This window comes from Perca flavescens, chromosome 5 (assembly GCF_004354835.1).
Source record: "Perca flavescens isolate YP-PL-M2 chromosome 5, PFLA_1.0, whole genome shotgun sequence".
NCBI classification, from domain to species: Eukaryota; Metazoa; Chordata; class Actinopteri; order Perciformes; family Percidae; genus Perca; species Perca flavescens.
Window position 1 is genome coordinate 37925164 of NC_041335.1, and position 24542 is coordinate 37949705.

Here is a 24542-nt window from a genome sequence, read left to right on the forward strand (position 1 = left end):
TTCGTGTAACGTAACGTAACTTTCCGACACTTTTTAAAATTTAAATGGTTTTTGAACATGAACATTGGGTCAGGGAAACTTCCCGTACGTAAGGAGGATCATGAAATCTCAAGGAGCAGCATTGCTGTGTGTGTGTGTGTCTGTGTGTGTCTGTGTGTGTGTGTGTGTGTGTGTGTGTGTGTGTGTGTGTGTGTGTGTGTGTGTGTGTGTGTCTGTGTCTGTGTGTGTGCGTGTGTCAAACACATACACTTACCCTCACACACCCATACACACACATTCTCTCTCACAACAACAAGCACTTTTTATTTTTGTGAATTTCATTAATTTCTATGTTTTAAATCTTAATTTCTTTTTAAGGGTCCCTCGAGTAAAGACTGTAGGAGAGTTTTGGGGATCTGTTTGGGGGGTGAAGCAACGTTTGTCTTTGTCAAATGGACTAAAGTACAATTTTAGATGAAAAGTAATAAAGAATTTCAACCTGAATTCAGAATAAAATGCTTGTTGGGGTCACTTTGTGGTGACACTGCTGTTGTTTTGTTCAAGGTATTTTTCAATGTTGACATTTTAGCTTTTTTCCGATGTTTTTTTTTTTTGCTCCTTTTTTTACATCCTGTTTTGTGTCTTAATTGTTCTCGAACGTCACCCTGACGAGCCAGACTCGCAGCAGTTAAGTTTAACGTCTATATTCACATGTGATTACAGAAGGCCTAAAAATCTGTACGTCATTTGGGAACACATACTTGTGACAATGAAAGGCTCTATCTGGACAAAAGAATTTATTTTTTTTTCAAATATGCTGCACTTGTGCCGCATAAATTGCAAATTGTTGCACAAAATATGCGGGGCTTTGCATGATTTCATAGTCCCCGCATTTTAGTTGCAAAAAAGTCCTATAATATATCTCAGCAGAAAGTTGAAAAATGTTGCGTTTACTTCACACAAGAGCAGCCATTTTCCCTTGTTGCCATGGGAACGTTATAAAGTGACGTAATTACGTGAGGGGGGGATGACTTTTTTTTTCTCTGTTTTTCATCAAACTGCAGTTTTTGCAAGTTCCCGCAATTTCATTGCATAAAATTGCATAAATATATAGCATATATGCAACAATCACAAAAAAACTCCGCATTTTTCTGGAAAGACTGACTACCATCACGGTCATATTCTTGCTAAATATGGCATGCTAAATCTTGAAAATTTTATATTTCACTCAAATGTTTGCTTCATTTTTAAAATAATTCATAATTCTGCATTTTTGCAGTAGGTAAGTTGTTTGTTTGCCACTCTGCCTTGTCTCTTTGTGGTTTTGTCGCTTTCTTAAATTTTTTCTTTTGCTTTTTTGCTATTTTCAATCCTTTTTTGATTTTTTTTGTTTCTTATTTTTTCTTAATTTTTTTACATCCTGTTTTGTATTTAACAGTTGTTGTTTTTTTAAACCGTATTCATCATTTTGAAACAAGAACACAAGAAATGTTGAGGACGACTCACAAACTGAACTGAAGACATTTTAAAACATCGGAAAAAGTGAGCTAAAAAAAAGCCACAAAAGTGTCCAAAAAGACGACAAAAAAATTGGAGAGAGAAAGGGGACAGTATCGATGCATATATTCCCCTGAGGACGACTCACAAACTGAAGTTATTTTAAAACCTTTTAAAGATTTGCCCCCCCCCCCCGCTTATTTTTTTGGCCCATTTCAGCCTTCTTCAGTCTCTTATCGGTCTGTCTGGAACATGGATGTGTTATATTGATGCTCTGGAAGCTGGACAGATGTAGCGCATGCGCACATCGCAGTTGGCTTGCGTGTCATGTTGATGAATGCTGAAACTGGAAAGTCAATATGTCCACCGCTGCTGCTCACCGAAACAATAACGAGGAGCCCGGGCTTCACGGTACGTACCGAGCTCCGAGTCACAGAAACCACTTCAGCTGCTGTGACCGAGCGTGTGTTGTAACCGGGAACGTAGCTGTAACGAAGTTTTTTTTGGGAAAAGTTACCGTCGGCTTCGGTATTTCCTCTTCTCCTGCCCAAGGGTTGGAGGCGGAGAGAGAGCTGTTGTTTTGACGTCACCGCGAATTGAGCCAATAGCGTAGCGACAAATGTTTGGCAGATGTAAGCGCAGCCAATCACGTACACCAGTCGGCGCTGGGGGCGGGCTCAAGCCTAAATGACAACAAGTTTGGGACAAAAGATGAAATAAATGTTGCCTTTTTTGTTGTTGCTATTTGATGCTATAAAAACAACGGGACATATTACTCTCACTGTTCATGTAGTCGTGTCGCTTTAATATTTAACTGGCCACAGTATTTCCTAACTAAACTAACCGTAAAGAAAGACAATAGTAGGATGTTAGGCATACGTGCCTGCAGACAAACGGCTCCGAAATGACATTTAAAACACTAAACAGGCGACATGTGTGTCCAGTGTGAATCCATAAAGAATATTTCATATTTATATAGAACATTATAACGTTTGCTTGGACAGAAAAGCGATTAATATCTGAAAACAGCGACATGCCTGGGCATACTGTCTCCTACAGTTATGCAATACCTCACATGATCGCAGCTTTGTTGACATATACTCGTCTGTAGATGTGCAATCAGTCATGCATGCGTTTAAATACACATTATATATTTTTAGCGAGGCTTAAACGGGTAAGAAAGGTGGCTCGTGCTATAAAAAGGTGTGCATTGTTTGCCAACACGAGCCCGCTGCTCATTACAGAGATTACATAACCCCTCCTGTCTGGAAAACAAAATGTGCACGCGGTTTTTGGGGCAGTAGCACAAAGAAATGCACGTTAGTATGGATGCTGTGCACAGCCAGAGTTCATCTGAATGCACAGGGACAGCGCTGCATGAAATGTAGGTCAGCTTTTCCACCATTTAAACACTCGTGTTGTCCTCGGGTCCAATTTGACCCGTTTTAAAAAATTCTAAATCAGAAATATGTGTAGTTTTTAAAGACCCAGTGTGTAACGTGTTTAGTTGATTATTATCAAAATCTGTGTTGCCCGTTCACAAACTTGTCCTTTTTCATGAATATTTACCTCCACCATCAATTCCAAGTATTCCTATTGGCTTGAAATTTAACATTTGCATTTGCATGAACTGGGGTAGATGTAGAGCTGGGCAATATCTCGATATTATATCGTGATATAAGACTAGACTCGTCTTAGATTTAGGATATCGTAATATCTTTAATATATAAGTGTCTTTTCCTGGTTTTAAAGGCTGCATTACAGTAAAGTGATGTACTTTTTGAACTTACCAGACTGTTGTAGCTGTTCTATTATTTGCCTTTTCCCCACTTAGTCATTATATCCACATTACTGATGATTATTTATCTCAAATCTTAAGTGTGAAGATATTTTGTTAAAGCACCAATTGTAGGCTAGACCAGATTTCACGCACCTCTGTTTTGCTGTTAGCCACAGAATAATGAGATAGGTACATTACATAGCAGTCATTTATTATTTAGCGTAAGGCATCACATTTTCACGGCATGATCCCTGATGTCAGTTCTAGATTAGAAGCTGAAGTAGTCTACAAGAACCTGCTAACGAGAGACTTCTGTAATGTCTGTAGTAGTCTACAAGAACCTGCTAACGAGAGACTTCTGTAATGTCAATACAATAAAAATGGACCTACATAACAAAGTTGGTTGAACAGGAGTCTTCTTCGCCCAGAACAAAAAAGAAAGGAGATTGAAAAGAGGAAGAGACCGGCTTTTTAAAGCGTGAAGGCTACCGTAGCTGTAATACGTACTTTGAACTGCGTGGCGCGAGAAAGTTGATGGCAATATATGATCTCAATGCTCGATGGGAGAAATTCCAAAACATTGGACATTTAATGGTCCCATAACATAGTGCTCTTTGGATAGACCTTTTTATACTGTATCTGAACCTTAGTGGTCCCCTTTTATATAATAGTGGTCCCTGTATCTGAAGTCTCTTTTATATAGACCTTAGTGGTCCCCTAATACTGTATCTGAAGTCTCTTTTATATAGACCTTAGTGGTCCCCTAATACTGTATCTGAAGTCTCTTTTATATAGACCTTAGTGGTCCCCTCAGGTGTGCATATTTAGTGGAGGGTTTAGGGGTCTTTCCTCAAGAAAATGTGATGCATTTTGGGCCATTAATAGATCAGATTTAGGCCTGCACGATAAATCGTTATAAAATCACGATCTCGATTCACCCCTGTTCACAATTTAACTTTTAAATGACTTTGATTTCTTAATGTTTTTAATTATGTAAAGACATGTCCAAGGTGTTCAGGTAGAGCCTGTATCAGGGCCATGTTTAGTCCAGATAGAGCCTGTATCAGGGCCATATTTAGTCCAGATAGAGCCTGTATCAGGGCCATATTTAGTCCAGATAGAGCCTGTATCAGGGCCATATTTAGTCCAGATAGAGCCTGTATCAGGGCCATATTTAGTCCAGATAGAGCCTGTATCAGGGCCATATTTAGTCCAGATAGAGCCTGTATCAGGGCCATATTTAGTTCAGATAGAGCCTGTATCAGGGCCATATTTAGTCCAGATAGAGCCTGTATCAGGGCCATATTTAGTCCAGATAGAGCCTGTATCAGGGCCATATTTAGTTCAGATAGAGCCTGTATCAGGGCCATGTTTAGTCCAGATAGAGCCTGTATCAGGGCCATATTTAGTCCAGATAGAGCCTGTATCAGGGCCATGTTTAGTCCAGATAGAGCCTGTATCAGGGCCATGTTTAGTTCAGATAGAGCCTGTATCAGGGCCATATTTAGTTCAGATAGAGCCTGTATCAGGGCCATATTTAGTTCAGATAGAGCCTGTATCAGGGCCATATTTAGTTCAGATAGAGCCTGTATCAGGGCCATATTTAGTCCAGATAGAGCCTGTATCAGGGCCATATTTAGTCCAGATAGAGCCTGTATCAGGGCCATATTTAGTCCAGATAGAGCCTGTATCAGAGCCATATTTAGTCCAGATAGAGCCTGTATCAGGGCCATATTTAGTCCAGATAGAGCCTGTATCAGGGCCATGTTTAGTTCAGATAGAGCCTGTATCAGGGCCATGTTTAGTCCAGATAGAGCCTGTATCAGGGCCATGTTTAGTCCAGATAGAGCCTGTATCAGGGCCATGTTTAGTCCAGATAGAGCCTGTATCAGGGCCATATTTAGTTCAGATAGAGCCTGTATCAGAGCCATATTTAGTTCAGATAGAGCCTGTATCAGGGCCATATTTAGTTCAGATAGAGCCTGTATCAGGGCCATATTTAGTTCAGATAGAGCCTGTATCAGGGTCATATTTAGTTCAGATAGAGCCTGTATCAGAGCCATATTTAGTCCAGATAGAGCCTGTATCAGGGCCATATTTAGTCCAGATAGAGCCTGTATCAGGGCCATATTTAGTCCAGATAGAGCCTGTATCAGGGCCATATTTAGTTCAGATAGAGTCTGTATCAGAGCCATATTTAGTCCAGATAGAGCCTGTATCAGGGCCATATTTAGTCCAGATAGAGCCTGTATCAGGGCCATATTTAGTTCAGATAGAGTCTGTATCAGAGCCATATTTAGTCCAGATAGAGCCTGTATCAGAGCCATATTTAGTTCAGATAGAGCCTGTATCAGAGCCATATTTAGTTCAGATAGAGCCTGTATCAGGGCCATATTTAGTCCAGATAGAGCCTGTATCAGAGCCATATTTAGTTCAGATAGAGCCTGTATCAGGGCCATATTTAGTTCAGATAGAGTCTGTATCAGAGCCATATTTAGTCCAGATAGAGCCTGTATCAGGGCCATATTTAGTTCAGATAGAGCCTGTATCAGGGCCATATTTAGTCCAGATACAGGACAAGAAATCTAGTGCAGTGTTAACAGTAATGTACAGCTGGTTAACAGAAGGAGGTTTAGAGTAATATAAATTAAATATAAATATGTGCAGTGTATTAGCAGTTACCTTTATAAGCAGGCTTCAAAATTAACTTTTTCATCCACCAGCCAAATGGCGAATAGTGAATGTTCAAATACTACCAGCCACTCAACAGATTACCATCGGGGTTTTTTTTGGCTGGTAAGTGAAACAAATCTACCAGCAACTTGCATATTTCACCAGCATTTGGCTGGTGAACGGTGCTAATTTTGAACCCTGCTTATAAGAGCATATAAATATGGCTATGTAATATGAACAATGCATGAACAACATGTACAGATATGTGCAATGTAGTAGCAGTAAAATTATAATAGTAGTAAGAATAATATAGATATATTCAGTGTGTTATTAACACCATATCTGTGTCTAGAACTTCGGAAAAGCTAGAGGTGATAATAAATAAATAAATAACACGAAAAAAAGCCTAAAGATTAGACTTGTTAAAGAAGTCCAACTACAATCAGTGGGTCTGAGTTTGATGCTTTTTTTCAATGATTTTGCAGCTTTTCTTGCTGTTTTTGGCTTTTTTTGTTGTTGCTGCATTTCACATTTATTCAGCTTTAAGGTCCCATGGCATGAAAATATCACTTTATGAGGTTTTTTTAACATTAATATGAGTTCCCCCAGCCTGCCTATGGTCCCCCTGTGGCTAGAAATGGTGATAGGTGTAGCCCGAGCCCTGGGTATCCTGCTCTGCCTTTGAGAAAATGAAAGCTCAGATGGACCAATCAGGAATCTTCTCCTTATGAGGTCATAAGGAGCAAGGTTACCTCCCCTTTCTCTGCTTTGCCCGCCCAGAGAATTTGGCCCACCCATGAGAGAGAGAGAGACATCATGGCTTTCAAACGAGCAAAGTGGCAGTTGGTCAAGACCTATATGGGTTAGGTCTATATAAAAGAGACTTCAGATACAGTATTAGGGGACCACTAAGGTCTATGTAAAAGAGACTTCAGATACAGTATTAGGGGACCACTAAGGTCTATATAAAAGAGACTTCAGATACAGTATTAGGGGACCACTAAGGTCTATATAAAGAGACTTCAGATACAGTATTAGGGGACCACTAAGGTTTATGTAAAAGAGACTTCAGATACAGTATTAGAGGACCACTAAGGTCTATATAAAAGAGACTTCAGATACAGTATTAGAGGACCACTAAGGTCTATATAAAAGAGACTTCAGATACAGTATTAGGGGACCACTAAGGTCTATATAAAAGAGACTTCAGATACAGTATTAGGGGACCACTAAGGTCTATGTAAAAGAGACTTCAGATACAGTATTAGGGGACCACTAAGGTCTATATAAAAGAGACTTCAGATACAGTATTAGGGGACCACTAAGGTCTATATAAAGAGACTTCAGATACAGTATTAGGGGACCACTAAGGTTTATGTAAAAGAGACTTCAGATACAGTATTAGAGGACCACTAAGGTCTATATAAAAGAGACTTCAGATACAGTATTAGAGGACCACTAAGGTCTATATAAAAGAGACTTCAGATACAGTATTAGGGGACCACTAAGGTCTATATAAAAGAGACTTCAGATACAGTATTAGAGGACCACTAAGGTCTATATAAAAGAGACTTCAGATACAGTATTAGGGGACCACTAAGGTCTAAAAGAGACTTCAGATACAGTATTAGGGGACCACTAAGGTCTATATAAAAGAGACTTCCGATACAGTATTAGAGGACCACTAAGGTCTATATAAAAGAGACTTCAGATACAGTATTAGGGGACCACTAAGGTCTAAAAGAGACTTCAGATACAGTATTAGGGGACCACTAAGGTCTATATAAAAGAGACTTCAGATACAGTATTAGGGGACCACTAAGGTCTATATAAAAGAGACTTCAGATACAGTATTAGGGGACCACTAAGGTCTAAAAGAGACTTCAGATACAGTATTAGGGGACCACTAAGGTCTATATAAAAGAGACTTCAGATACAGTATTAGGGGACCACTAAGGTCTAAAAGAGACTTCAGATACAGTATTAGGGGACCACTAAGGTCTATATAAAAGAGACTTCAGATACAGTATTAGGGGACCACTAAGGTCTATATAAAAGAGACTTCAGATACAGTATTAGGGGACCACTAAGGTCTATATAAAAGAGACTTCAGATACAGTATTTGGGGACCACTAAGGTCTATATAAAAGAGACTTCAGATAGAGTATTAGGGGACCACTAAGGTCTATATAAAAGAGACTTCAGATACAGTATTAGGGACCACTAAGGTCTATATAAAAGAGACTTCAGATACAGTATTAGGGGACCACTAAGGTCTATATAAAAGAGACTTCAGATACAGTATTAGGGGACCACTAAGGTCTATATAAAAGAGACTTCAGATACAGTATTAGGGGACCACTAAGGCCTATATAAAAGAGACTTCAGATACAGTATTAGGGGACCACTAAGGTCTATATAAAAGAGACTTCAGATACAGTATTAGGGGACCACTAAGGTCTATATAAAAGAGACTTCAGATACAGTATTAGGGGACCACTAAGGTCTATATAAAAGAGACTTCAGATACAGTATTAGGGGACCACTAAGGTCTATATAAAAGAGACTTCAGATACAGTATTAGGGGACCACTAAGGTCTATATAAAAGAGACTTCAGATACAGTATTAGGGGACCACTAAGGTCTATATAAAAGAGACTTCAGATACAGTATTAGGGGACCACTAAGGTCTATATAAAAGAGACTTCAGATACAGTATTAGGGGACCACTAAGGCCTATATAAAAGAGACTTCAGATACAGTATTAAGGGACCACTAAGGCCTATATAAAAGAGACTTCAGATACAGTATTAGGGGACCACTAAGGTCTATATAAAAGAGACTTCAGATACAGTATTAGGGGACCACTAAGGCCTATATAAAAGAGACTTCAGATACAGTATTAGGGGACCACTAAGGTCTATATAAAAGAGACTTCAGATACAGTATTAGGGGACCACTAAGGTCTATATAAAAGAGACTTCAGATACAGTATTAGGGACCACTAAGGTCTATATAAAAGAGACTTCAGATACAGTATTAGGGGACCACTAAGGCCTATATAAAAGAGACTTCAGATACAGTATTAGGGGACCACTAAGGTCTATATAAAAGAGACTTCAGATACAGTATTAGGGGACCACTAAGGTCTATATAAAAGAGACTTCAGATACAGTATTAGGGGACCACTAAGGTCTATATAAAAGAGACTTCAGATACAGTATTAGGGGACCACTAAGGTCTATATAAAAGAGACTTCAGATACAGTATTAGGGGACCACTAAGGTCTATATAAAAGAGACTTCAGATACAGTATTAGGGGACCACTAAGGTCTATATAAAAGAGACTTCAGATACAGTATTAGGGGACCACTAAGGTCTATATAAAAGAGACTTCAGATTCAGTATTAGGGGACCACTAAGGTCTATATAAAAGAGACTTCAGATACAGTATTAGGGGACCACTAAGGCCTATATAAAAGAGACTTCAGATACAGTATTAGGGGACCACTAAGGTCTATATAAAAGAGACTTCAGATTCAGTATTAGGGGACCACTAAGGTCTATATAAAAGAGACTTCAGATACAGTATTAGGGGACCACTAAGGTCTATATAAAAGAGACTTCAGATACAGTATTAGGGACCACTAAGGTCTATATAAAAGAGACTTCAGATACAGTATTAGGGGACCACTAAGGCCTATATAAAAGAGACTTCAGATACAGTATTAGGGGACCACTAAGGTCTATATAAAAGAGACTTCAGATACAGTATTAGGGGACCACTAAGGTCTATATAAAAGAGACTTCAGATACAGTATTAGGGGACCACTAAGGTCTATACAAAAGAGACTTCAGATACAGTATTAGGGGACCACTAAGGCCTATATAAAAGAGACTTCAGATACAGTATTAGGGGACCACTAAGGTCTATATAAAAGAGACTTCAGATACAGTATTAGGGACCACTAAGGTCTATATAAAAGAGACTTCAGATACAGTATTAGGGGACCACTAAGGTCTATATAAAAGAGACTTCAGATACAGTATTAGGGGACCACTAAGGTCTATATAAAAGAGACTTCAGATACAGTATTTGGGGACCACTAAGGTCTATATAAAAGAGACTTCAGATAGAGTATTAGGGGACCACTAAGGTCTATATAAAAGAGACTTCAGATACAGTATTAGGGACCACTAAGGTCTATATAAAAGAGACTTCAGATACAGTATTAGGGGACCACTAAGGTCTATATAAAAGAGACTTCAGATACAGTATTAGGGGACCACTAAGGTCTATATAAAAGAGACTTCAGATACAGTATTAGGGGACCACTAAGGCCTATATAAAAGAGACTTCAGATACAGTATTAGGGGACCACTAAGGTCTATATAAAAGAGACTTCAGATACAGTATTAGGGGACCACTAAGGTCTATATAAAAGAGACTTCAGATACAGTATTAGGGGACCACTAAGGTCTATATAAAAGAGACTTCAGATACAGTATTAGGGGACCACTAAGGTCTATATAAAAGAGACTTCAGATACAGTATTAGGGGACCACTAAGGTCTATATAAAAGAGACTTCAGATACAGTATTAGGGGACCACTAAGGTCTATATAAAAGAGACTTCAGATACAGTATTAGGGGACCACTAAGGTCTATATAAAAGAGACTTCAGATACAGTATTAGGGGACCACTAAGGCCTATATAAAAGAGACTTCAGATACAGTATTAAGGGACCACTAAGGCCTATATAAAAGAGACTTCAGATACAGTATTAGGGGACCACTAAGGTCTATATAAAAGAGACTTCAGATACAGTATTAGGGGACCACTAAGGCCTATATAAAAGAGACTTCAGATACAGTATTAGGGGACCACTAAGGTCTATATAAAAGAGACTTCAGATACAGTATTAGGGGACCACTAAGGTCTATATAAAAGAGACTTCAGATACAGTATTAGGGACCACTAAGGTCTATATAAAAGAGACTTCAGATACAGTATTAGGGGACCACTAAGGCCTATATAAAAGAGACTTCAGATACAGTATTAGGGGACCACTAAGGTCTATATAAAAGAGACTTCAGATACAGTATTAGGGGACCACTAAGGTCTATATAAAAGAGACTTCAGATACAGTATTAGGGGACCACTAAGGTCTATATAAAAGAGACTTCAGATACAGTATTAGGGGACCACTAAGGTCTATATAAAAGAGACTTCAGATACAGTATTAGGGGACCACTAAGGTCTATATAAAAGAGACTTCAGATACAGTATTAGGGGACCACTAAGGTCTATATAAAAGAGACTTCAGATACAGTATTAGGGGACCACTAAGGTCTATATAAAAGAGACTTCAGATTCAGTATTAGGGGACCACTAAGGTCTATATAAAAGAGACTTCAGATACAGTATTAGGGGACCACTAAGGCCTATATAAAAGAGACTTCAGATACAGTATTAGGGGACCACTAAGGTCTATATAAAAGAGACTTCAGATTCAGTATTAGGGGACCACTAAGGTCTATATAAAAGAGACTTCAGATACAGTATTAGGGGACCACTAAGGTCTATATAAAAGAGACTTCAGATACAGTATTAGGGACCACTAAGGTCTATATAAAAGAGACTTCAGATACAGTATTAGGGGACCACTAAGGCCTATATAAAAGAGACTTCAGATACAGTATTAGGGGACCACTAAGGTCTATATAAAAGAGACTTCAGATACAGTATTAGGGGACCACTAAGGTCTATATAAAAGAGACTTCAGATACAGTATTAGGGGACCACTAAGGTCTATATAAAAGAGACTTCAGATACAGTATTAGGGGACCACTAAGGTCTATATAAAAGAGACTTCAGATACAGTATTAGGGGACCACTAAGGTCTATATAAAAGAGACTCCAGATACAGTATTAGGGGGACCACTAAGGTCTATATAAAAGAGACTTCAGATACAGTATTAGGGGACCACTAAGGTCTATATAAAAGAGACTTCAGATACAGTATTAGGGGACCACTAAGGTCTATATAAAAGAGACTTCAGATACAGTATTAGGGGACCACTAAGGCCTATATAAAAGAGACTTCAGATACAGTATTAGGGGACCACTAAGGTCTATATAAAAGAGACTTCAGATACAGTATTAGGGGACCACTAAGGTCTATATAAAAGCATCCAAAGAGAACCATGTCATGGGACCTAAAATACCTAGAATGGAAAAACCTGATGTTGACACAACAAGCTAACCCTCCTCGTTGACCTGTTGTGTTGCTAAAAGGCTCTTGGGTAGAACTGGAGCTGAACGGGAACACAGGGGCCCACGGTGCCCAGACCAGCCCGCCGCCAGCGGCGCCCGCCGCAGACCAAATAAACGCCAACGCCGGCATGAGTGCGACTCTGCAGAGCCTGGAGGTGGTTCCTGAGAGCGACGAGACCCTGATCGGAGGTCTGGAACATGTCCCGTCCTCGTCCTCCATCCACAACGGAGACATGGAGAAGATCCTGCTGGACGCACAGCACGAGTCCAGCCAGAGCAGCTCCTCTTGTGATAGGTAGGAGCCATGAATGTAGTGGAGTAACTAAAGTAACTAGTAACTAAAGTAACTAGTAACTAAAGCTGTAACAGATTAATGTAGCGGAGTAACTAAAGTAACTAGTAACTAAAGCTGTAACAGATGAATGTAGCGGAGTAACTAAAGTAACTAGTAACTAAAGCTGGAACAGATGAATGTAGCGGAGTAACTAAAGTAACTAAAGTAACTAGTAACTAAAGTTGGAACAGATGAATGTAGCGGAGTAACTAAAGTAACTAGTAACTAAAGCTGGAACAGATGAATGTAGCAGAGTAACTAAAGTAACTAGTAACTAAAGCTGTAACAGAAGAATGTAGCAGAGTAACTAAAGTAACTAGTAACTAAAGCTGTAACAGAAGAATGTAGCGGAGTAACTAAAGTAACTAGTAACTAAAGCTGTAACAGATGAATGTAGCGGAGTAACTAAAGTAACTAGTAACTAAAGCTGTAACAGATGAATGTAGCGGAGTAACTAAAGTAACTAGTAACTAAAGCTGGAACAGATGAATGTAGCGGAGTAACTAAAGTAACTAGTAACTAAACCTGTACAGGTGAATGTAGCAGAGTAACTAAAGTAACTAGTAACTAAAGCTGTAACAGATGAGTGTAGCGGAGTAACTAAAGTAACTAGTAACTAAAGCTGGAACAGATGAATGTAGCGGAGTAACTAAAGTAACTAGTAACTAAAGTAACTAGTAAGATGAATGTAGCGGAGTAACTTAAGTAACTAGTAACTAAAGCTGGAACAGATGAATGTAGCAGAGTAACTAAAGTAACTAGTAACTAAAGCTGTAACAGATGAATGTAGCGAAGTAACTGAAGTAACTAGTAACTAAAGCTGTAACAGATGAATGTAGCGGAGTAACTAAAGTAACTAGTAACTAAAGCTGGAACAGATGAATGTAGCGGAGTAACTAAAGTAACTAGTAACTAAAGCTGGAACAGATGAATGTAGTGGAGTAACTAAAGTAACTAGTAACTAAAGCTGGAACAGATGAATGTAGCGGAGTAACTAAAGTAACTAGTAACTAAAGCTGTAACAGATGAACGTAGCGGAGTAACTAAAGTAACTAGTAACTAAAGCTGTAACAGATGAATGTAGCGGAGTAACTAAAGTAACTAGTAACTAAAGCTGTAACAGATTAATGTAGCGGAGTAACTAAAGTAACTCAAGTTAAAGTACAAGTACCTCAACATTTGGACTTAAAGTACAGTACTGGAGTACATGTCCTTAGTTACATTACAACACTTGTAATAATAAAGGCTTTAAAGCTCAGACAAGCGTTTGTTGTTGTTGTTGTTGTTGTTTTCATCCCGATGTGTTGACTCAGTCCTCACAGGCCACCGAGTCCAGACCAGGACGAAGGTCAGATAACGTTCGACGTGGAGATGTCCAGCCTCAAAGACAGTCAGGTAAAGTTTAAATGTCAGTCATTTTCAACCTGGACCCTATTCCCCCATTCATTGCTGTCTATTATAAGTGACTAATGTTAACAAAAATGTTTGAGACTGGTCCAGTATTGAGCCCCGAAATCACCATCACCAAACTCCACCAGACTCCATGTAAATAATCAGGACTTTTAGCGTGTATAGAGCCAGCATATCTCCACCAGATTCCATGTAAATAATCAGGACTTTTAGTGTGTATAGAGCCAGCATATCTCCACCAGACTCCATGTAAATAATCAGGACTTTTAGCGTGTATAGAGCCAGCATATCTCCACCAGACTCCATGTAAATAATCAGGACTTTTAGCATGCATAGAGCCAGCTTATTTCCACCAGACTCCATGTAAATAATCAGGACTTTTAGCGTGTATAGAGCCAGTATATCTCCACCAGACTCCATGTAAATAATCAGGACTTTTAGCATGTATATAGCCAGCATATCTCCACCAGACTCCATGTAAATAATCAGGACTTTTAGCGTGTATAGAGCCAGCATATCTCCACCAGACTCCATGTAAATAATCAGGACTTTTAGTGTGTATAGAGCCAGCATATCTCCACCAGACTCCATGTAAATAATCAGGACTTTTAGCGTGTATATAGCCAGCATATCTCCACCAGACTCCATGTAAATAATAAGGACTTTTAGCGTGTATAGAGCCAGCTTATCTCCACCAGACTCCATGTAAATAATCAGGACTTTTAGCGTGTATAGAGCCAGCATATCTCCACATGTAAATGGGTGAATTAAGGGTTTATTTCAACAAAACCAGAGTGGTGATTGTTGGAACAGTGGAAAGATGAACCAAGATGGCTTTTGGTAGTTTTATTTAGTTTCTGTCCACTTTAAATGTTAATGTTTTACAATGATAAAATCACTGAATATTGACATGGAGTCTGGTATAGTTTGGTGATGGTGATTTCGTGGCTGTTTCATGTTAAACTAAAAGGATCTTCCTCTTTAACTAAAAGGTCTATCTCTGTAGGGATCCATCCCATAATGTTGTCAGACACTTAGAATAATAATCTGAGTCTGTCAGCAGCAACAACACAACCTTTAGTGGACGCAAATTGAAGGTGCGCAATTGCCCGTTAACGTTACATTGCAGCCTGTTTGGCGTAACGCTGGACCGATTTCAAAGATTGTTTTTCCCATCAGTCACTTAGACACAAAAACATGGGAAAATAGGTTGACAAAAAACAAAGTTACCCCTTAACTGTACCCTAAAACTTGCTCCCTTTAATGTCCACGTGTGCAGTCAGAGGACGATGGTCCAGAGAAGGACAGAGAAGAAGACATCCTGATGAACAAAGAAGTAGACTGGGTCTCTGATTGGTCCAGCCGGCCGGAAAACGTCCCACCAAAGTAAGCAGACTCTGCCCTCCAGAATCATCCACTAACTGGGGTTCAGGATTTAGTTTACTTTAACTAGTTTTTAGCTTTTACCCTCATGTTGTCTTCCCGTTGAACTGCAAATTTGGATTTTTCTGGGTCGAAATTTCAACATTTTTTTTGTTATTTTTTTTTTTACACTTTTCTCAACGTTTTTGTCGATTTTATTCTTTTTTTTTTTTTTATTGTTTTTGGCAATTTTTTTAACCTGTTTTTTGTCGCATTTGGCGATGTTTTTCATGTTTTTTTTTGTCACTTTTTCCAATTTTTTTGTCGCATTTTTAACATGTTTTTGTCACATTTGGCAATGTTTTTGATGGTTTTTTTGTCACTTTTTCCGATGTATTTTTTTCACTTTATTTTCAATTATTTTGTCACTTTTTTGGCGTTTTTTAATTATGTTTTTGCCAATTGTTTTGACTTTTTTTTAACAAGTTTTTGTCACTTTTGGCAATGTTTTTGGGTCACTTTTCTTTCTTGCGTTTTTGTAACTTTTTCCAACATTTGTGACTTTTTTCAACGTTCTTTTGTCATAGTTCTGATATAGAAAGTTTATGTAAAAAGGGTTAGGGTTAATCGGTTTGATTATTCCTCACAGGGTGTTCCACTTCAGGCACCCCCGGCGTTCAGTATCTCTCAGTATGAGAAAGAGTGGAGTCATGAAGAAAGGTGGCATCTTTTCTGCCGAATTCCTCAAAGTCTTCATCCCTTCTTTACTCCTCTCACACATCCTTGCTCTCGGCATCGGGTAAGTCTGAATCCATGCAGCTCTATCTTCATTCAGGGATGTGCTGCAAGGTTAAAGGTCCTATTTTCTCTTATTACTAGGGAAGCACCGAAATCCAGATTTTTCGGGTTCGGCCGAATTAAGATTCTGCTGAATCCTCCTCCCATCCTCAGTCCATGAACACAGTAAACACATTAAAGTGATGGTTCGGAGTAATTTCCCTCTAGGGTGCTTTGCACCTTGACCTCGACCAAAACCCCCCATAAGCTTTTTACCCATTGTTATAACGTTTCTCAAGTTAGCGTTATCAGCTGGTTAGCTTAGCGCAGGCGCTAATGGACCCACGTTTGTATGTCGTAAATAACACCACTAATAATGCCCGGATTGATACCAAATGTCCTCACTAGTACAAATATGTATTTATAATTGAATTGAATTGAATTGGAAAAACTGGTTTGCCACCAACCATACAGCAATCGAACACAATACACAACTAACAAACAAATAAATAATTCTGCATTAGGAGACTAATAGACCCTGATAAAGAGACATAATTTTAAGAAAAATTCAATTTCACAATACATAAATGTAAAAAACAAACCCTATAGAAGACAAGAATAATATCCTTCTCATGCGCTCACTAGAGCACCGAGGCATTACCAATCGCTCACTGAAAGAGCTTCTGAGTCCTTTGAACAGAGTGTGTAATGGATGGCCTTCAAAAAGCAGGACAATTTTTAGTTTTGAACTAATCCTCTTCTCTACAGTAACCTCCAGTACATCCGGGTTAAGACCGGGTTATAAAACGAGGCATTAGAAAGTTTGTAACTACACAGGAAGTATATTTAAATAAAAGTTGCCTGATTGATACTCCTCTTGGCTGCTATCGCGGGAGATCCCGTGCGATCACGCACAGAGCACAACACCTATTGCCGGAAAAGACTCCTGGAGAAGAAGATCCGAGGAGCGAGTGAACAGCAGAAGCAGCTACTGCAGCGTGAGGCGATAGGACAAGATGCCACACAGTTGTATATATCCCGTCTGCGGTTTAAAAGCCGGGATATATACAGGTAACCTTGCTCCTTATGACCTCATAAGGAGAAGATTCCTGATTGGCCCATCTGAGCTTTCATTTTCTCAAAGGCAGAGCAGGATACCCAGGGCTCGGTTTACACCAATCACCATTTCTAGCCACTGGGTGACCATAGGCAGGCTGGGGGAACTCATATTAATGTTAAAAAAAACCTCATAAAGTGTAATTTTCATGCCATGGGACCTTTAAACAGTGTGATCATCCCCTAAACTTTTTTTTAAGTTCAATAATTGCAACATCTTTCCAGAAGTCGACGAGTGATCGTGTTAAATTATCGCGATTTCAGTATTGACCGAAATAATCGTGATTATATTTTTTTTCCCCATAATCAAGCAGCCCCATTGCCTGTGTTGTTTTTTACTGTAATGGACCTGACAGAACTGCATTTTGTTTTGTCTCCAGGGTGTACATTGGGAAGAGAATCGCCACAGCCTCCACCAGCTCCTACTGAGCCGAAGATGAAGCAGTGCCTGGATGTTTCCCCATCTCCGAGTGTCCCATCCATCCTCTCTGTAGTCCAGCTGTCTCTCCGCATCTGTTACACGCACACATTCAGCCTTTTCCGGTCGGCATTCAATCCTGTCACATTGTAGATTAGCTAGAGAGTTATACACATGCCGCGGTTGCACTCCATCGTATTCTGACACAGGGGCAGCTTTCACCGACTTGAATCCTGAAGATGACAGACCCCGATGCCCCTAAATTCCACCAGGCGCGTGCGTCTGTGCTGCGTTCAAAGTCCAGGGCTTTAAATTGACACCTGCCAACCTGCCAGATGCAGGTAAAAAAATTTACTTTGGCAGGTAACATTTTAAAGTTACGAGCCAGTTTGGCCGGTGATGAACGAAGCAGATAACTGTGCGTGTGTTTGAATCGGCCAGCTGCAGAAACGAAGCAACAAGTCAGAAATTTGGGCGGTTTTGTGTGTGTGTTTAGTTTGGGAACGTTATCTTTATCCAGCGACGCTGCTTGTAGTCCTAATCCTACATTTCCCATGACGAACAGAACGGCGCGAAACAAACCAGAGTAGCTGAAATTAACGTAAAACGTGTGGCTAGTGGAAAATCTGATTGGCTGGTAACTTTGAAAAATCTACTAGCCATGTTGGCTGGTGATCAAACAAGTTAATTTAAAGTCCTGATTGCAGCAACTCAAGACTAGGGTTGGGTACCAAAACCTACGCAACTGGTTGCAATCTGACCGGATTAGAGCGCTAATTTAATTTCATTTCATTTGTAAAAATATCACACTTACTCTGTAGTCTACCGTTAGTTAGCTACCGTAAATGTAGGCTACTTTTAAAATGCCATATTTTCCCCTCTAGGCTCACCAAAACGAACGTAAAAATATCACCCTTTCTCAAAACTAACCTCCGGTGGATTTGTGAGGACTATGGTTAACTGCTCCTCAGATCTCTGCAGGGTAAATCCAGACAGCTAGCTAGACTATCTGTCCAATCTGAGTTTTCTTGTTCACGACTAAAACTACTTTTGAACGTCCACATGTTCCACCAAAACAAGTTCTTTCCCGAGACTATTTAGCAGAGGCACCGTGGCTCCGTCCGGAGCTTAGCCCCGCCCCCAAGACGGATTGTGATTGGTTACAAGAAATGCCAATAAACCAGAGCACGTTTTCCTCCCATCCCAGAATGCTGTGTGGACTAGTTCAGACCTTCTTCCGCAGCGCTGTGGAGGAAGGTCTGGCAAAGCGAGATTATAACGGGACTAAATGGAAGAAACCATTTAGCTGCGGTATGTAGACTACTTACTTATGTGGTAAAAGCACAAATATCCAGGAAAAATGACCAAAACAACAGTTTCTGTGAGTCCGCGCTGGCAAGACGCTCCGCTACGACGCGTGACGCTCCGCTACGACGCGTGACGCTCCGCTACGACGCGTGACGCTCCGCTACGACGCGTGACGCTCCGCTACGACGCGTGACGCTCCGCTACGACGCGTTGGCAGACGACCGAACAAAACCACGGCACTGCCGAAATGCAGCGCGTCTGCGTCTGGTGGAATTCTGGAGTTAGAGCTGCAAAAACATCAGGCTGCATCTACACTACTACGTTGAAAACTAAATATCTTTTGCTACGTTTCTCTTGTGTGGGCCGAGATCGTTGCGGGCTCAAAATGCCGCTTGAAAATGAAAACGGAGTCGTGTAGATGTAGCTTCAGCCGTTTAAAGGAACACGCCGACTTATTGGGAATTTAGCTTATTCACCGTAACCCCCAGAGTTAGACTAGTCCATACATACCCTTCTCATCTCCGTGAGTGCTGTAACGCTGCCTGACGGCTCCAGCATTAGCTTAGCCTAGCACAGATCATGCAGGTGACTGGTTCCAACTAGCCTACTGCTCCCAATTGTGACAAAAGTAACAAAATAACTCCAACATGTTCCTATTTACATGTTGTGATTTGTAGAGTCACAGCGTGTACAAAAAACAACCTAACATGAGACACAGCCGTCTTCTAACAGTAAACAAACCGGGAACTATATTCTCAGACAGGCTTGCTGCGAGCATATCACTCCGCCCAAGTACTATATTCTTCCACCTGAGAATATAGTTCCCGGTTTGTTTACAGTTAGAGGACGGCTGTGTCTCATGTTACGTTGTTTTTTGTACACGCTGTGACTCTATAAATCACAACATGTAAATAGGAACATGTTGGTGTTATTTTGTCACTTATTGGGAGCAGTAGGATTACTGGAACCATTCACCTGCGTGTTCTGTGCTGGCCTGATGCCGCTGGAGCCATCAGACAGCCTTACAGCACGCACGGAGATGAGAAGGGTATGTATGGACTAGTCTAACTCTGGGGGTTACGGTGAATAAGCTAAATTCCCAATAAGTCGGCGTGTTCCTTTTAAAGCCTGGTTCACACGAGACGATTTTAAAATTGTCGTCCGATTTTTTTTCCAATCCTGAGAGACCCAGAAACAGTTTCGGTGGTACAGCGTGTGGTGGCGCAGCACACGGCAACATCAACACATCACACACACGATCCGATTTGACTCCCGAGCATTCCCGGGTGCTTTCCTCGCCGCCTCGTCACCTGGCTTTCTGATTGGCTACACGCCACAGTCCACAGGCTGCGTGCTTTTTTGTGCCCGGGGGGGACACCACATACGAGGAGAAATCGGGCCAAAAAAATCCAACATGTTGGATACCCCCGATTTGAGATGGGAGAGGTCCCGATGTCCTTCCGAGCAGACGAGTGCAGTCTTAACACACCACACACGGCAGGAATATCTGATCAGATTATTTTACCATAATCGGAGCATCCTTAAGATTGTTGGAAGGGGTGAATCGGGGCTAAAATCGGCTTAATTATCCTGCCGTGGGAACCAGGCTTAACTCCAAAATATGTGACAAGGATTAGATGTGCGGTGGATTCAGGGTTGAAGTCTTCTCTACTTGTTTTGAAGTTGTCATGTCATGATGAAATCTGACCTTCTCCCAAGATGCATCTCTCCACTGGTGCCACAGTTGGCAGAGTGTGTACGAACCAAAAATTAAACGCGCCAAATCTGCAATATACAAACTAACTGAATTGGCTCTGGGAACAGAGGGGTGGGGGGGCTTTTATCGCCTTAATGTTTTTTTAAAGCTAAACACTCAAGGTGCAGTTATCGGCGAGGACAGACGATGCTGCACAGTGGGATTCCTTTTTTTAAATCTCACACATGAAGTTTTATCATGTGAACTCCTGAGGGTTTCTTTTTAAAATCTTGGGTTTTTATTCTAGGGATGCACCGAATCCAGATTTTTAGGATTCGGCCAAATACCGAATCCATCGTCTGGTTTTTACACAAGTTTTTTACCAATTTTGCCGCAATTTAACTGCATGAAAAGGAAATAAAGTATGCCGAAATAACATCATGATCCCGATTTGTTAAAAAAAATAAAAGTGTGAGTTTATACTTCATCAGGCCTGTCCGCAAGAGCAAGCAATGTTTAAAATGCTTGTTTTCTGAATGGAGTTTGGTTTTATCAGGGCTTTACGAACATCGTAGCTGCGTCATCAGAACAACAACATTCAGACATTTTCGGAATATACCAGCTAGTCTTACTTCCACGCGTACTTTTCCAAAAGAAATCTCTTTTTTTTTTTTGTCCTCTCTCGGTCCAAATAATGAGTCGCTACAGCGCTGTGGGTGCCACAGACGGATACAGTAATGTGTTTCTCCATTTCTGATTCAGGATATTTTAGGAGAATGTGAACAACTTGTTGGCTTTCAAGACGCGGCTTAATTCCATCTTTGCGTTGACTTTGTATGTAAACGCACGGCTTAAAAAAAACGCGCCATCGCAGAGTCTGCTTTAGTTTTTAGTTTTTTTTTTTTTTCGGAGTTGCACAAAATCAGGAATATAGAGGAAATAGGAAATAGTCACAGGTCGGATTCGAACCCTGGACCTCTGCGTTGAGGCATAAACCTCCAATGTGCGCCTGCTCTACCCGCTGAGCCAACCTGGCTCTTGGACTTCTTTTGAATAGGGCTGCTCCCTCTTAGTCGATTAGTCGACTAACCGGTGGTTTTGGTCTTAGTCAACTTAGATCTCTTTAGTCCATTAGTCATGTCTGATGCTTTTTTCATGCTGAATGACTTATTTTCAAGAAACGTACGAGCACATCTCTGGTAAACACAAGAATTAAAGTGGTGCTTTTAGCACGACTCTTTGTGGAGAAACTCAGATTTACAGATCTGTCGATTTAAATCAACTAATGGATTAGTAGGTGCAGTTGAATGAGTGTTAGTCGACTAATAATTTCTTCAATCGAGCACAGCCCTAGTAGCTGGACTTGAATGGTCTTCTTTTGACTGAAAGTTCTGCCAAACAACAACTTTTTCTGCTCACAAGATCCATGTCCACTTTCTCACAGCCTACTGCTCACCAGATCCATGTCCACTTTCTCACAGCCTGCTGCGTTGAACGCTCCACCTACGTAAACACCTTCCCGTCTTCAACGGCGCCGTCATTACGGCGACCAGCGTAGCGCGCCGAGTGCAAGCGTAGGGTTCGGTTCGCTGGGAAAAAAAATTCTAAGGTTCGGCAGAAACCAGAACACGTCAAAAAGCCCCAATAATCAGCCCAATCTGAAGCCCAATCCTGGATTCGGTGCATCCCTGGTTTTTTTTGAAGGGTGGAAACCTTAAACAAGGATCTAGTATTTAGTTTTTAAACTTGACAAGTGGGGTTCTTTGAAGTTTTTATGATTGAATCTAGGGCGGATGGCAATGTACCAGGCCATATGCTATTTATATATAACTTTCTGCCTACATATCTTCTTCTTTAACATAACATAGCAGCAATGGCAAAAAAAAAGTGCCAAATTTGTATCTTTCACCACTGCACATCGGTGATTTATCTTAGACTGTTGTTTTATTTTCTGACATGTTTAGATGTATGAAGATGTACATGAAAATAATTTAAGCTGTGATCTGCCCCATGTTATAGACACATTTTGACATTGTCTACTTTGTTTATGAATTGATATTAAAGGGTCATTTTTTTTAATTTTTCCAATCTGGACCCCAATTCCCCATGCATTGGTGTCTAATGTGGACAAAAATCTTTTATATTGGTCCAGTACTGAGCGAGAACGCTGTAACCAGCAGCTGTGAAACAGGCTGTAATGTAACCCTACAGGACAGATGTTCAACATCAGTTTAGCCTCCACTAAAAGTTCTGTTATTGCTGCTGACAGACTCAGATTATTATTCTTAGTGTCTGACAACATTATGGAAAGGATCCCTACACAGATAGACCTTTTAGTTAAAGAGTAAGATCCTTTTAGTTTAACATGAAACAGCCCCGAAATCACCATCACCAAACTCCACCAGACTCCATGTAAATAATCAGGACTTTTAGTGTGTATAGAGCCAGCATATCTCCACCAGACTCCATGTAAATAATCAGGACTTTTAGCGTGTATAGAGCCAGCATATCTCCACCAGACTCCATGTAAATAATCAGGACTTTTAGTGTGTATAGAGCCAGCATATCTCCACCAGACTCCATGTAAATAATCAGGACTTTTAGCGTGTATAGAGCCAGCATATCTCCACATGTAAATGGGTGAATTAAGAGTTTATTTCAAACCAAAACCAGAGTGGTGATTGTTGGAACAGTGGAAAGATGAACCAAGATGGCCTTTGGTAGTTTTATTTAGATTCTGTCCACTTTGAATGAAGTGTGTTTTACGATGATAAAAGTCCTGATTATTTACATGGAGTCTGGTGGAGTTTGGTGATGGTAACTTCGGGGCTGTTTCATGTTAAACTAAAAGGATCTTACTCTTTAACTAAAAGGTCTATCTCTGTAGGGATCCATCCCATAATGTTGTCACACACTTAGAATAATAATCTGAGTCTGTCAGCGGCAACAACAGAACTTTTAGTGGACGTTTACGGAGGGTTTTTGCCCGTTAATGTTACATTGCAGCTTGTTTTTTGCTTAATACTGGACTAATTTAAAAAAAAATTGCTGATTCCATCAGTCACTTAAGCACAAAATCATGGGAAAATAGGGTTCAGGTCGAAAAAAACAAAAACGATGTTACCCTTTAATTCATATTATATATAATATAATATTATATTTAATATAATAATAATATTACATAATTCTCATAGCACTGTGGCAGTTTGTAGCCTATGTAAACGTGTCTTTGCTGTCGTTTAATTGCTGAAGCATTGGTGGCCGAAACCACCACAGAAGAAAGTATTCCCAGGTTTCTCATTTAAGATTGTTTTCAGACTTTTATGTAGATTACACTGTGCAATCATTTCACATATTATGAAACAATAAACAGTGTACATTGTGTGTAGAACTAGAACAGCTAGATAAAACTAGAGCATGTGTATACTGATGCTGATTGGATGACTGGATGATTCTTCTGTGTCAGTGTTTGTGAATGGCTGGCAGTCACATTTTAGAATCAAATGAAAAATCATTCCCATAATGTACAGTATTGGTTTTGAAGGCGCTCAACATGCATTCAGGCTTTAATGCATTATTATGTAATAAGTGTGCAATACAGAACATTTTGTATGAAATATGTACTGTATAAAGTGGCTGAGATATAAACAAAGACAAGAGTGGATAGAACTGAATATTTAATGCTTTAGTTAAGTCATAATAACTAATAAAAAGGCATATCGTCATCATTTTTGGGCTCTTGAACAGATTAATAAGCAGCAATGAGCATTGTAAACTTGTATGCAGAGGATGAAATAATACAAATGTATAATTTATTTAAATTATTTACATCTTATAAGCACAGAAGATATAATAAGTATGAAAGAATCTGTGTGTGTGTGTGTGTGTGTGTGTGTGTGTGTGTGTGTGTGTGTG

The 24542-nt window shown here is 39.9% G+C and overlaps 1 protein-coding gene across 1 annotated transcript; it reads left to right on the plus strand.

The window, feature by feature from the left end:
• The first annotated feature begins 1794 nt into the window (after positions 1-1794).
• On the plus strand, positions 1795-18595 carry bnip3la (BCL2 interacting protein 3 like a). Its single transcript, XM_028578791.1, has 6 exons — positions 1795-1887; positions 12228-12501; positions 13854-13935; positions 15230-15336; positions 15962-16111; positions 17586-18595. Exons 1-6 carry the CDS (start codon positions 1836-1838, stop codon positions 17632-17634), a joined length of 714 nt encoding a protein of 237 aa, XP_028434592.1. The 5' UTR covers positions 1795-1835; the 3' UTR covers positions 17635-18595.
• Positions 18596-24542: the final 5947 nt, after the last annotated feature.

What these genes read in the sequence shown, in the direction of transcription:
- bnip3la (XM_028578791.1), top strand. Translation starts at nt 1,836, where the DNA reads ATGTCCACCGCTGCTGCTCACCGAAACAATAACGAGGAGCCCGGGCTT. An exon ending in CGAGGAGCCCGGGCTTCACG is followed by an intron (nt 1,888 to 12,227) that starts GTACGTACCGAG and finishes TGTTGCTAAAAG; the next exon opens with GCTCTTGGGTAGAACTGGAG. An exon ending in CCGGAAAACGTCCCACCAAA is followed by an intron (nt 15,337 to 15,961) that starts GTAAGCAGACTC and finishes TATTCCTCACAG; the next exon opens with GGTGTTCCACTTCAGGCACC.